This window comes from Dichotomopilus funicola, assembly GCF_033296635.1.
Source record: "Dichotomopilus funicola strain CBS 141.50 unplaced genomic scaffold C8A04scaffold_36, whole genome shotgun sequence".
NCBI classification, from domain to species: domain Eukaryota; kingdom Fungi; phylum Ascomycota; class Sordariomycetes; order Sordariales; family Chaetomiaceae; genus Dichotomopilus; species Dichotomopilus funicola.
In genome coordinates this window covers 176798-191089 of record NW_026944057.1, presented here as the reverse complement: position 1 = coordinate 191089, position 14292 = coordinate 176798, and the positions used below count along the sequence as shown (strand labels likewise).

At 54.0% G+C, this 14292-nt stretch overlaps 5 protein-coding genes across 5 annotated transcripts; 2 read left to right on the top strand and 3 right to left on the bottom strand.

Annotated features, from left to right (window-relative positions):
- Positions 1-3266: 3266 nt before the first annotated feature.
- C8A04DRAFT_29189 (uncharacterized protein) lies at positions 3267-4718 on the top strand (the record flags this gene model as incomplete). Its single annotated transcript, XM_062780915.1, has 1 exon — positions 3267-4718. The coding sequence occupies one exon, from the start codon at positions 3267-3269 to the stop codon at positions 4716-4718; it is 1452 nt and encodes a 483-aa protein (XP_062636542.1).
- A 786-nt stretch (positions 4719-5504) lies between these two features.
- Positions 5505-6833, top strand: C8A04DRAFT_29188 (uncharacterized protein; the record flags this gene model as incomplete). The annotated part of the gene is made up of 1 exon (XM_062780914.1): positions 5505-6833. The coding sequence occupies one exon, from the start codon at positions 5505-5507 to the stop codon at positions 6831-6833; it is 1329 nt and encodes a 442-aa protein (XP_062636541.1).
- Positions 6834-7215: 382 nt separating this feature from the next.
- On the bottom strand, positions 7216-8530 carry C8A04DRAFT_12650 (uncharacterized protein; the record flags this gene model as incomplete). The annotated part of the gene is made up of 3 exons (XM_062777406.1): positions 7216-8174; positions 8228-8311; positions 8374-8530. 3 exons carry the CDS (start codon positions 8528-8530, stop codon positions 7216-7218), a joined length of 1200 nt encoding a protein of 399 aa, XP_062636540.1.
- A 1327-nt stretch (positions 8531-9857) lies between these two features.
- C8A04DRAFT_37709 (thiamine pathway transporter THI73) lies at positions 9858-11512 on the bottom strand (the record flags this gene model as incomplete). Its single annotated transcript, XM_062783985.1, has 4 exons — positions 9858-10059; positions 10123-10320; positions 10378-11300; positions 11363-11512. 4 exons carry the CDS (start codon positions 11510-11512, stop codon positions 9858-9860), a joined length of 1473 nt encoding a protein of 490 aa, XP_062636539.1.
- Positions 11513-12370: 858 nt separating this feature from the next.
- C8A04DRAFT_29185 (transmembrane amino acid transporter protein-domain-containing protein) lies at positions 12371-13844 on the bottom strand (the record flags this gene model as incomplete). The annotated part of the gene is made up of 2 exons (XM_062780913.1): positions 12371-13598; positions 13660-13844. 2 exons carry the CDS (start codon positions 13842-13844, stop codon positions 12371-12373), a joined length of 1413 nt encoding a protein of 470 aa, XP_062636538.1.
- Positions 13845-14292: the final 448 nt, after the last annotated feature.

Below are 14292 nucleotides of genomic sequence, written 5' to 3'. Positions count from 1 at the left end.
TTGGAGTCACTCCTTCGTCGTGCCCCATCACTCACCAGCTTAAAAAATACAGGCCTGGTGCAAGAACCGTTCGGCTTTATCCAGGTCAACATGCCGGAGTTGCGAAACCTGTATCTGCAAACGGCAGTGTCGGATGACATGCATGCGATTGTTCAGCATTGTCCCAAGGTCTCGTCACTGCAATTGGGTTCAATGGATGCTCCATTTGGCGCGACGGTTCCTTCCAACGATTCTGGCGACGGGGAATCTTTAGAGGCCACCTTTAACAATGTTGAACAACCAAATGCCCATACGATACCCCGGTTCCTCGAAATCTTGTTGCCCTTGGCATCCACACTTCGCCGGGTCACAATCATAACACCGTCGACCTTTCAAACCGACATCGAGAAACTAGCAAGCGCAATCTCCCAATTTGAGGGCATTGCATACCTGTTCCTGGCCGTTGGAACATGGGAACCCGAGAGCCAGATGGCTTTGATTGATTCCTTGCCATATACCCTGGAGTACCTGAGCCTTGGAAGAAACGCTGGCCCAGCACACGAGTTGGCAGTGGCGGTTCGTGGCCGGGTCGACTACGGGGCCTTGCCAAATCTCAGGGAGTTTCAGTGCCTATTGGCATATCACCCATCAACAACTGTGACGGAAAGTGATGAAATCAAGGACATGATCCGGGAGGTTTTTGAAGGAACTGGTATTACCTCAATTGTTGACCGGGACCCATTTTCCGCCTGAGGCGCTCAACATAAGGATTCCTTACAGATTTGTCGGCGGGGTGGTAGCATACACCACAAGATGGGATTGTTATTTCACCACTGTTGAACCGCCTTGTCAACATCATGGCTCTGAAGGGATAGCGTAGCGGTATAATGTACTCATAATTAGTTCTGCAATTACAACACTTGATAATTGTAAATGCTTAGCCGACCAACCATTCCTTTCCGTGGGAGTGTTAGTTACATGGCCCAAAACATCCACCTTTGTTTAACCAATTAATGGTAATCAATTGAATTCAAACATAGACTTGATTGTGCGTGGATGACTTGTGGATGGCACAATGTGAGCAACGAGGCTGTGTCGACTCTCTCTGGGTGAACTACACCAATGATCCCCTTGACAATTCAAACAGTACAGATGATTTGGGCCAAGTGTTAAGTACGTGATACATCATTACTGTGCTCGGAAAACCGTGTCTAGAAGGAGTTTAATGCCTGGTGAAAATACAGTGGAACAAGGCTGGTGTTCAGAAACAGAACTGCACCACTAGGTTGCTGCTTGTAGCAGACGTGTGTTATCACATACTCGCTCCTCCAGGAGTCCAGGTTGAAAACTATTTGAATGTGGAATCCAACTGAACAACTTGCGTGATGTCGAGCACCCCCACCCCTGTCGACATCGCACGAGATGCCTAATTATATAAACACCGACTTATCGACCCTGTATTCCAAAATCACTTCGTTCACAACGAGCCGACCAAACGTGGCTCACTCTTCCTTACTTCTCCAGCTGCTCAAGCCTCATCCGAGCAACATGAGTGATCAACTCCCGATTGCCCTTTTGCGCTGCATGGGAATGTTGAACGTTGACGAGATGGAGACAGCAAATCATTGTTCACCTTTGGACACAGTGCCAAATGAGCTGCTTCTTCAAATTTGCGAAACACTCCTGTACGGGGCCCCACAAGATCAGACCTATGGTTCGACAACTTATAAGATCAGCAAGTTGCTCCCAAATTATCTGCCACTAGCGAACCTGGCACTATCATGCCGTCGTTTACGCGACGCGGCAGCAGTACTACGTTTCCGACACCTCAGGATTTTCATCGCCAACAAGGATGAGTTTCACCGAGCCGATAGGCTTACAAGCTGGTTTCCGCAATGGACCAAGTATGTCAAACACCTCACAATTTATGATGCCTACGACGGCGTGTCAAATGAGGCCTTCTTCAGCATCCCAAAAGTCGACGCCATCAAGTCACGTCTTGTTTCCACGCTATTGCCCAAGTTTCCGGCCTTTACAACGCTCCACCTGGCTCTCGGCGTGTGGCCGGAAACCACCAACTGGGATCTCATCGTACGAGGCATTCCCAACTCACTACATTCAATCACGCTCGGGTATGGCATTAAAGCGCTCTCAGTGGCGGGGATGGCGCTTGAGATTGGTGCTAGGGTGAGGACCGGCCATTTGACATCCCTCAGGGAATTGAAGTACTCATGCCGCCCTGATGGGTATACTGGCACGGTCCCTGGGAGGAAAAGGATCGCAAAACCCTTGGAAGGAACCGCGGTGCGTTGTGTCCCGCAAGTCATGGCTCCAGTGGTAGTGTTTTTTGGGCTCTCGGCTATACCCCACTGGTGGCTTTGGTGAGGAGGAGCAAAAGGACCGGAAATTGGAAGCCTGGGGAAACCGGCAGCCACTGGGTCGGAATGCTCATATAGGATGTCCACATCAATGATTACCAGAATCTCGCAGTTTCGACAAGCGAGCGGGGGAGGGGGTCCACCCGGGTTGTGACGGAGAGATGCAGAGAAAGCTGGCCGAGGCGGGTAGTGTAGCGAGGATAATTAACTAGGTACTTTGTTTACCTATTTGTAATTACCATGAAGGATAGCAGACACTCAGGTTCTTTTTTGACTTGTAACTAATCATAATTACAGTGCCCAATTGACCATGAACGACAGAATTACCCTGCAAGACAACGATGCCTACGTGATTTTCTAATGATCTCACTTCCGACGCAATTAATTACACCCTATGCTGGTCATTCAGGAACGAAACATTGAACTGACTCCGCAAACAGTGGCTTAAGTTCCTGCATCATTAGGTAATTCTGCTCTTCGCGGGAAAGTGTCACCCACTATAATTTCAATGCGCCTGGCCCGTGACGTACTCAGGTAGGTAAGGTTCCCAAGTCTACCTAGGTGCCTAGGTAGCCGAACAACAAAGCTGTAATGATTCAAGTCGTGCACTGACTCACTTCAGCAAGAGCCGTAATGTTGTCCGAATATGCTTACTGTTCTTGCCTGGGGGCGTCTATCTTAAATTCCGGCCTTTGTGCAACTAGTTAACTCATAAATCACGTCTCTACCTCACCTCCTTCCTTCCCCTACCGTTCCGACTCTTTCCTCATATCCTTTTTCCCCATATCCCCCGTCAAGAGAGAAACGCGACTTGAACCAACACGCAAGTGGTAAATTTCTAATTCATGTTCTACGCCGCCCTCCAAAATTATCGATTTACTCAACTTCGACAAGGAGAGAACCAACACGATGGTCCGCCGTCCTCCGCTGGGCTCCCTCCCGGTCGAGCTCCATCTCTTGATATGCGAGAGTATCCTGGAAGACCATATTGACCCAATGCCGGCAAGATCACCATGGCCCCCGACTCGACCAGGCTCCGCGCCAGATCCGCCCAACAGCCCCCCTTTCATCTGGGATTGTGTGCTTCCCAACCACGCGGCATTGAAGAACCTGGCTCTTGCCAACCCATACTTTCACAGCATTACGCGCTCACTTTGTTATCGACGCGTCGTGGTATCCATCGCCAACCTCGACGTCGCCCTCCAGGTCATTCTGCGTTTGGCGCCGCCGTCAGGCTACGGCGAGTTTGTCAGGGAGCTCACCATCGACAGCCGCGGGATTCGGGCCAGTCGCTCCCAGGCAGAACGTCTCTCGGCACTAGGTGGTCTAATCCTCGAGTCAAAACGGCTGCGCCTCAGGCCCGGTCCTAACGATCTCACCAATCCGCTTCTGTTCAAGGGGGTTTTGATCGACGTGATTCTGAGTCAGGTACCACGCGTTCGGAAACTCTTCCTTTCCATTTACTCCGGAATTCCGCTACCGCCCGAGGCCCCGGCAGCCCCAGCAGCGGGGTCAGCACCTATCGTCGAGGCTAGGCCAGTGGAGCTGTTGTACGGAACTCGGTTCCCGGAGGGAATGATCTTTAGGAACTTACGCGACCTAGAGACGCGGCCACCTTGGGCTTGGCCCGCCCGATACGTCCGGTGTAACAGAGCGTCAATCAGCGCTATCTTGAGCCGTGCTCCAGCTCTCACCCGCCTGGTGATTTGGCCCTTGGAGCCGGTACAGAACCCCATTCAGATGTGTCGTATGCCTCAACTCACGGAGGTGGTGGTAATGGACAACTACCCGGCTGACGTCGCCACCATCGCCCGGAATGCAGGAAAACTGGAGCACTTCACCATCCGCGCATTCGAATATTACCCGCCGGCGGCCCCGGTACAGGTTGTTAATCCGTCCTATCAACCCGCCTACTTTTCCTTCACCAACGCGCACATCTTCCTGACGCCCATCTTATCGGCCCGCTCGACCATGACGCAACTTTGCATTCGCATCGACCGACTAAACGCCGGCTCCATCAGAGGCTGGGGAACGTTCCTGTCTCACTTCGTCGCCCTACGCCGCTTATATCTCCTGACTACGATCTGGCCACTCGATGCTCCAAACCACGAGCTCATCGACAGGCTCCCTGCGTCCCTGGAGGTCTTGTACTTGGGGGAAGGTCAGGTGCCTCTGTATCGCTTGGCGATTGTTCTCAATAGCCGGGCGACAGCGGGGCGAATGCCGAACCTGAAATGGTTTGTACGCATCGTGCGGCGCAGCGAGGTCAGAGTCGCGATTGACGCTCAGATCCGTTCCGCGCTACAGGAGTCGGGTATCAACTATGGGGTATTCATTGCACCAAGCATCTACGACGAGTGATGGAAGGCGTCAAGAATGGCTAGCTAGACAGTGTGAAATCTTGCTTTATTTCTACGGGATAATTATTCGGTTTGCTGGACAAAACTATTGGCAGGATAACAGACGGACACTGGCGTGGTGGGATTGGGATGAAGACAAGATGAAATGGACGGCAAGGATCTGCCAGGATGCCCCGAGCGACGACATGTGATGGCTTGCGGAGTAGATTTACACAGTAGCAGCAACGACCATGAGAGAATTAATTACCGTAGCATGCATAAAATAAAAAGCCAATGATAAGTAAAGAAGCATCGTAGATTTGTTGTTCGGGTTTATCCGGATCACTCCGCTCCAATAATTATGGACGTCCTGGGGACAGCCACGGTTAAAGTAATAAGTGCCGACAGATGCAATTTAGGCAGTTGGTCCCGTTGGCTAACACGAATAATTAGTTGTATTATCCAACACCTCTGGGTTCTGAACTGGTGATACTATAATGATTAATTAATTAATAGATGTATTAAGTATCTTCTGTCACAGTCGGGAACTCACTCCCGAACCCACCTCTGGGCCACGTTGCTTCATCGGAGTTATTCAACGTCATAACCGGAGAATTTTCTCGTCTTGTAAACACCTGAGCGGTGTCACCGGTATCCTACACTACCATGTGGCTTCAGGTTACTCGTAATTGTCCGCTCAAATCATAACATCCTCGCCACGCAGCTATCTCGCTGTTGAACCACGGGCTGTCTGAGGCTAACGAAATCCTCTCGGCCGCACTTTGTTTGGAGAACATCACTCTTCAAAATGGGTCAAGGGTCGGTGTCATGGGCTCGTGTGCTCTTGTTTGGACTTCTTGCCCCCCTTTCCGCCGCCGATTCTTCCGACGGTCTAGCATACGAAGCCATCGACAAGAACCCTATCTTTACCAGCAACTCGACCCAGCACGCTGCCCGAACTCCACTTATTAACGGATGGTGGGACTCGAAAATATGCTCCGGTGACTTCTGTGTCTTTACCAACCGGCGTCTCGGCAAAGGGCGCGGCCTTGTGGCTGTGACGAAGCTAGAAGAAGCCCAAAAGCTCGAGCAACTCGAAAACCACTTCAACAACGGCGAAAACAAATACTTTGACGACCCCGCCCCCTTCACCACGACCGATATCCCGTACAAAGGTCCCAGCATCACTGCGACCAAAACCATTCGCCGCGGTAAACCGCTCATGGTCTGGTCGCCCGTCCTGCTAGTCCACAAGGCCCTCTTCAACCAAGTCCCCAAAAAGAAAGAACGCACCCGCCTCCTCGAAACAGCCGTCTCCTACCTCCCCGACGCGACCCGCGCCATCTTCAACCGCCAGCGCATCCGCCCGGGGGATGACACAGCCCACTCCCACCCTCGCTCGATCGAAGATATCCTCCTAGCACACCCGTTCGAGATCGACCTAGGGCATGTCAACTGGCAGCGTGTCAACGACAACGACAACGATGTAGATGCGCATTCGAAACACTACGTCAACTACCCGGAGGTGTCGGCCATGCAGCACGACTGCCGGCCGAATGTCGCGACGCACTTGGATAATTCCTTTTCGCTGCGTGCGACTGTGGCGCGCCGCGTGCAGCAGGGTGAGGAGTTGACGGTTAGTTATATTGATCCGTTTCTGCCGCGGGAAGAGCGTACGGCGTGGGTGAAGCGGTATCGTGGATATGGTGTGCCTGGTGGGGAGGAGGGTGGTGTGCATAATGGGTGTCCTTGTAAGGCGTGTACTCTGGATGGAGCAAGCAAGGGGGAGAAGGTGGTGGCTGGGGATGAGCGGTTGGAGGAGATTCTCAAGCTGCGGGCGATCTTGCGGAATCATGATAGCAGGAACGTGGATTTCCCAATGATCGAGAGATTCGTGAAGCTGTGCGAGGAGGAGCGGCTGCACATACGGTTTGCTGAGATGTATGAGTTGGCGGCGCTCAATTTTAACTATCTGGGGGATGACAAGCGAGCGAAGAAGTATGCCGAGTACGCGGTGCAGGCGGGTATTGTTGAGGGTGGGTTGGATTCCAACGATGCCATTGCCATGCGCGTCATGGCAAAGGATGTTAAGGGTCATTATTCGTATCGGTTTACGTTGAAGAGGAGGGGCGAGTAGATGTACCGTGGCCAAGGGCGCTGCGAAAAGCGTGTAACATGTGTAGTGAGATACATGTACAGAATCGAAGTTCCCCGTTGGACCTTCGACATTGCTTTCGTGGTTGAAAGACATGGTTGTTGTAAATATCTCAACATGTGGTTCCCATCATTCACCAGGACATAGAACTTGAGCTGCAGGTGCAAAAAGATCGATGGATGTTTTAATTATGCCCTAAAATCAAAAACTCCGGCCTATGCTGTTTAAACCTCTCGCAAGGTGATAAAACAATCGCTCGATCCTCGCAAGATCCCAGGGTATCAGATCACCATATGCCAAATGCTAACCAACTGCCATGCTTCCATCCAAAAGAACTCTCCCAAAATGCTGCCTCTCGCGAAATTTACCTCTCCGACCTGTACAACCGTTCCAAATCATCACTGAACCGATTCCTCTGCATCCGCACCCTCAACGCCTCATCATCCGCTCCCGACCCACCATATCTCCTCACAAACCCTCCCGTCCCGGCATTCACCGCCCCAAATGACGACGCCCGTATCCTCCCACTTCCTATCCCCTCAACCCCGCTGCCCACTCTGGCGTGCACCTCGCACCGCTCACGCTCCCGGTCCACCGTCAGGAAGCTGCTCGACAGCGCACCCTGCTTGGCCCGCAGGCACCCCATCACCGAGCAGGCGTGTCTTGAGCAGTGCCCGCCTTTGTCGAGCGCCCGTGACCGGCAGGCCACGAGGCCACATTCGTGTGCGGAGCAGTACTCGGCGTTGATAGTGGCGCTGTTGCGTGGCTTGTCGCAGTCGAGGCAGATATGGCTGGAGCAGAGCGGCGGGTAAGGGGTGGCTATCGTGTTCGGTGGGTCGCTGGACGATGGGGCGTAGATGACGGTCGGCTTCGGGCAGCCGCGTACGCTGCAGAGGTGGATGGAGCAGGCGTGTGCGTTGGGCTCGGCGGATTTGTTGCAGCCTCTGAGGGAGCAGGGGTTGCTGTCTTTGTCTTGGTCGTTGGAACCGTTGGGGGGGTTGTGAACGTGGCAGAAGCTGAAGGAAGAGCCGAGCGTTTGGCGCGTGCAGTCGCGGTAGAGGCAGCGCTGGGTCCCGTAATGGAGCAGGCAGTAGTGGTCGACGCGGCCGTCGTCGTGTGTGTATGCGGAGCGGGAGCAGCCCTGGACGCGGCAGCGGACGGCGTGTAACTCGCACCGGCGCTCGCGATCGCCTGCTTTTGGGGGCTCCTGGCAGCCGAGGACGGCGCAACGGTGTTTCCGGCAGTAGAAAGGCTTGAAATCGCTTAGGTCAAGGGTCAACGGCTCTCCCTGTTCTTCGCAGCCCTCTTGGCCGCATGTCCGGTCTGTTGGTTGGGTTAGCACAGGCACAGAAGCGAGGGCTGTGGGATAAACTGACGATGGGAGCAGTAAGCACTGTTGGCAACGCGAGGAAAAATGCAGTAGTATTGTGATTGTTCGGGATAGACGCGGCCGCAGGTATCTAAGCAAGGCGTTAACTCCCGATTCCTCAGTGGCCACCGGAAAGACAGTGACAAGACGTACGTTTCGTGCAAAAATCTGAGTACACTTTGAGCCCTTTCGGCGCGCGGGCGTAGGCATGTCTCTTGTAGCAGCCCACGATCTGGCATTTTCGAGGGTCGTCGGTGAGAGCCTCGGAAAAGCCGCTGTCCGACAAGTAAGGCGAGTTCGGCACCGACATGGCGTCGGCGTTGGTTGGTGCAGATGGTTTGGAGTGCTGGTTCGAGGGTACGGTACGGGTGGTAATTACGAGAGCCGGTTGGTTGGCGCGCGGTTGTGAGTTTCGACAGGAACCTCAAGTGGCACTCAAGGGGTTGACGCGTTTAGAAATGGTCGGTACGATATGATACGATGCGATATGATGATGCCCTGCAGCCCTGAAAAAGAGGCCATGTGGTTGTTTTTATAATGCTTGACCTCGACTGGCGCGCAGGACTTTGCAGGCCTAGGCCAAGAGAGGGAGCCGGGGGAGCCACGCGGGCCGCCTGCTGCACGATGCAGTGCCTTGCAGAGGTGTGCAGAAAAGCCGGGGCCTGTGGTGTCACTTGAAGCTGTCGGCTGCCCCTGCGACCCAGATGCCCCACTCTGCACACCCTCCTGCAGTTGCTTCGGCAGCCGGGCTCAGTTGCCAATGCTTCTCGACAGCTGCCAGGCCCGTGGCGGAGCAACGAGGCGCCCAATGTCAGGCTCTCATATCACCTGTGCCACTGCGGCCTCCCTCTTGCACCTCTTCTGGCGCAGCCAACCATCCCGCTCAGCCTCCAACATGGAGGTCGCCCATCCCGAATTGTCGGGTCTCAACGACGAATGAACTTGGCGGCGACGGTGCATCCTGCACGTCATGCAGGCCTTGCGATTGCCCTCAGCAACAAGATGATGCAACTCCCAGCATTAACGCGGTTGACGCGCAGAGTCAAAGTCGACAAACCAAGCCAGTTAGTGGGCTCCCAAGACAGTTGGCCCTCTTGCTACCGGCGCGGATGTTTCACAAATTGGTGTTGGGACAGCCCGATTGTACCATCGCAACAGGCCCAGATGACCTCTGCAAGCCGAAAGCACCAGGACGCGTCACTCGACCACACAACAGTGCAAGGCAGCAGGTAGAGGCACAACTTACAGCGTGTGTGAGCAAACGTCGGCCGCGATGCGTCACCACTAGAGTCCTACTAGTATGCTCCAGATACAAACTGAGCAGTCTGAATCCCACACGTCCGACGGCCGCCCCCAAAGTGTCAAGTGATGGCTAGGACTATGATGGTGGGTTGCCTCTTCGGGTGCGCCACAACGACGCGAACCACCCGCATTCCAACCGCTGTGCCGCTCGGCGGGAACAATTTTTCTGTGGCACCTTAGGCAACCTACGCCGCACAAAAATATTGCAAGCGCAGAGGCAGCCCACCATTGCACCCCTAACCCTGACAAACATGGCAAACATTGTTTCCTCCTACTGACATTGACAACACCTGCTATGTAGATGGCCGAGATTGACGAAGGCGTTGCTATTTCCCTCACAAATGATACCGAAACGATTTGTTCTCCCGATCCGTGTAATCCTCCAACCCGTGCACATCATCCGGCTCCCCATACTTTGCGTCTCGCCGCTTATTTTCCCTCACGGACAAGAAACGAAGGGCCTCGGCGCACACGAAGCAAACGACGAAGCAGATCATCACGCCGGTGAAGCTCTGATCGTAACGCGGTGCATACGACCTAGTATTTTTTGACATGTGTTAGACCGCAATTTCGACGTGATAGGACTTTGGGGGAACATACGCGTCGAACATCAGCGGCCCAATAATGTTGCCTACGGAGTAGGCAATGAAAGTAGCGGCAGCGTAGACGGACTTTTTCGTATGGCCGGCCACGTTGGAAGTGCCCAAGCCAATGCATTGCACCCACGCCGCGGAGAAGAAGTTGATCAGATAGTATCCGGCGATGCGCCCTGCCACATTAGACGAGGGGAGTTGCCATCTGGTTGTAGGTTAGCCATACCCTGCAGTGATGCGCCGCCTGGAGCCGCAGACTTACAACAACGCGCAACCCAGGATGACTGGGAGACATGAGATCGAGATGAGATGGAACCGTGCGTTCGGGACGAACCGGCCGATGTACCCCGACCCAAGGATACAAATAAACGCCAGCGCACCGATGGGCAGGTTGAGCAGCAGCGACTCAAACACTCCGAACCCCATTCCGTTGAAGACAATTGGCGCAAACACCGTCACCGCCGCGGAACCAGTGCACGACACGATTGAGAGCACACACAATCCCCACATACGGTAGTCCCGCAGCGCCTCTAACACCTGGTACAACTTGAACTCCTTATTCTCCGCCCCGGCATTGTTCCCCCTGACCCGCTCAACCAATAACGCTCTCTCCTCCTCCGTGAAACCCTTAGCGTTCTGCGGTGTATCAGGGAATAGCCACCACAAGGCAACGCCCCAAATCGTCGTGGCACTGCCTGCAATCAGGTACATGTATTGCCACGGCTGCAGTCGCCCGCCTTGAATGTGGCCTAGCCCATAGTTGATCAACGGCGACACCAACAGTGAGCCGCCGCTGAAAGAGTACCACCAACTCGATCGCGATACCTGCTCGGCATGTGTGTACCACAGCCCCACGACCAGCATGAAAATCGGCGATACGCCCGCCTCGATCAGCCCGAGAAAGAAACGATTGACCAAGAAGTCCTTGGCGTTTCGACAAGCCGGTGTAGTCAGCACGACGACCGACCAGAGCAGACAGATGACTGTTAGCACGATGCGAGTTGGATAGCGCTGCGCCAGGAGCGAGACCGGGTAGGTGCCAGCTATGTAGCCGAAGTAGAAGATGAGCGAGGCCCAGGAGTACGTCAGGCCATCTTCCAGCCCGAGGTCAGCGCGGAGACCGAAGATGGCGGCTTGGCTGAGGAGGGCTTTATCGTAAAATTGCAGGGCGTAAGTAAAGCAGAGCTAGATAGGCGTCAGTCTCGTCGTTTCTGACGTTCTTGTGAGTCGAACGAGTTGCAACTTACAACAGGCATGACCCGCCAGTCGATGCGTCGGAGGAGCTTCTTGTTGGTTTCCTCGTCGAGCGCAAGCCCGCCGACGCCGTCCTCAACATGGCTCGGCCTAGCCTTCTCTAGCCCAGCAAAGGCGTTCTCTTTCTCCGAGTCCGTCGCCATTTTCTGCTCCCAGGATGCGGAAGTCTAGTCGAGATGAAGGGAAGTGAAGGATAAACGGTCAGTAACCAGAAGACATCCAAAGGTGATTCACTTGCAAAGCTCCGGTTCGGCCACAACTCGGCTTAGCGGACTCCACCGGGTGAGCAACGCCGGATGTTATTGTTCTTGGCAGGTCTTGGATTGTTGGGGTCGCATCACGGCCATGTGGCATCGAGGAAACCGGTCCCGATCGAATTGCCGGGTTTGTTTTGGTGGGCCGGAGGGTTGGTAGCTTACCCGTTTTGGGGTCAACAACGATGGAGTTTCTCCTGTTTGTACGGACCGGATTTGACACACGGCACTTTGTCCTCTGCTAAACTTCTGATTCAACCTTTTTGTTCACCAAATCGAAAAGAGGGAGAGAGAAAGCATATCCGTTCAAGTTCATAATATTAGTTCCCCGGAATTACTGTCATAAATATCCATGATAAATAGCAAAAGAAGCCCTATGATCTTGGTCCGAACTGTTTCTAGGCCTTCTTTACCAAAGCTGTCATTTTGATGAGATAAAGATTTACGGTTTATTAACCTCTGACTTTTCTAGCAATATCTGGGGCTGGCTTGAAAATCGCCGGAAAGCTATCCAAAATGGTTGCTGTCAAGATAATTATCCAGAGCTGAGCCCATATTATGCGCTGCGCTAGCTGTCAATGGTCGTTGTGACCTGTTGGGCTGATGAAAGGCGCAAACAGGTTGCGTAATTGAGACAACACAATATTTACGGCAGGGATACATAGTCATGAAAACTCTTGAACAATTGACGTTAGGCTATGCTCGGAAACTAAAATAAAAGAAGAAATGACACATGATCATGCGTCTCTAAGCAGCGTTGCTTTTGCATGACCACGGCGTTGTCCCCGAATCTTTCGCGATCGCCTCGCCCGTACTCCACAGGCCCAAAGCACATAGTACCACGCCAATCAACACTAACATGGCATTGAGCGAGAAGTAAACAACTTTCTTCGGGCTCGAAAACCAGTTGCCGTAGTGCATCCACAACCACAACATGCCCGGGATGCCATATGAGAACCAGCTGGCGAAGAGAGCCGCCACCAAACCAAGCAGGTTGCTGAAGACGGGAATGGACTCGGCGATAATCCAGGCGAGAGTCCAGATGGCGGCGGTGATACCGAGCCAGCCGAAACGACCGAGGGTGGTGCGGGTGGCGAGGTGCTTGGTGTTGGCAAAAACGCGGACGAAGATGTACTTGGCCGCGACGTGACCGTAGATGACGCCGGCAATGACGATAGTCGGGATGGCCAAACCCCAGATGACCTTGCGGACAACAGTGGAGCCGGCGGCGGAGAGCGCGGGTGAAGGCACATCTGGGCCGACGTAGATATAGATGACGATGGAGACGACCAGGTAGAGGACGGTGTCGCAGATTTGTAGTAGGAACAGGGCCTTGGGCCAGTCGGATGGGTTTTTGAACTCGGACATGACGGTGAAAAAGCATGAATGTCCGCTGAAGGCGACGGCGATGTTGGTGACGGACAGGAAGGCTGATGAGAACCCGATAGTGCGTGACACCTCAACGGCGGTCGAGCCGATCGGTTTTTCGATGCCGACATCGATCATGGTGACCATGACCGCGGTGAAGATGGAGGCGAAAGAGGCGAATGAGTAGTAGCCGGCCGCGCGGAGGGTTCGTGGCGTGTTCAGAAGCCAGAAGACGCCAAGGCCGATGACGCCCCAAATGATGGTACAGGCTGCGCTGCTGGTGAGGGTGTTGAGGCAGATGGTCCAGGTTAACAAGTGGCTGCCCATGACGAAGATCTGGAAGATGGTCTGCGCCCAACCAAACAACTCCTGGAAGACCTTGCCCATTCCAATGGACCGGCCGATAATCTCGCCCGCGTCGCCAAAGCTCTGGACCCAGGGGTATTGCCGACGAAACTCGCCCATGACAAGACCAGAGTAGGTGGAAAAGGCACCCATGATCAAGATGACGACAATACCAGGGGCCAAGCCGAGGTTGGCAACGACACCGGGCAGGGAGAGGATACCGAGGGAGACGGTCTCGGCGACTAAAACGACGCCGGCTTGCCTGAAGGAAACGTCAGCAAATTCGCTCTTGGACGAAGGTGTCAAGGTGCGACTGGGCATACCACCAGGTGAGCGTGTGGTAGTTGATTTCCACAGCGCCCTCGTTGTCTGTCTCCCCCGCGCCTCGGATGGATGCCGGTTCAATGCGGGTACTGTTGGCGTCGATATTGCTCTCCAAATCGCCGTTCATTTTCTTCTCGCTGGAGGCATCTAAGCCGACGCCCGTGATTTGTGTGTCGGACGCCATGGTGAAAATATTTTCGGTTTGATGGTGGAGGAGGGATGGAACGTCTAGACTGGGGGTTCGGCCCAACTGACGCGGGATATCTCGTGAAGGTCGGTGGGCTGCCCTCGTCTGATATTCCACGAACCCCTTCTAGCTATCTTCTAGAAGCTGAGAAGAAGTCAAGGAACGATGTGGGGGGAGAGCGGGTCGAGAAGAGATGAGAAGAACTGTGGGCAGGGGGCGCATGGTATTTATTGTCTCTCCCAAAACCTGGGATCGATGGGGCTGTATGGTTTTGTGGTGCCTGGAAATGGAAGCATCGTAAGGTTCCCCTGGTAAGGTTTCTTGTCCGTTCATCGCATTGTTGACCCTCCTCGAGCCACCTTTCCCGGCCTGCAGGACATGGCATCGCAGGCTCTTGCCGTGACTCTTCCGCTATCGGAAGGTGTTTGAGGCATTTTGGACCAGG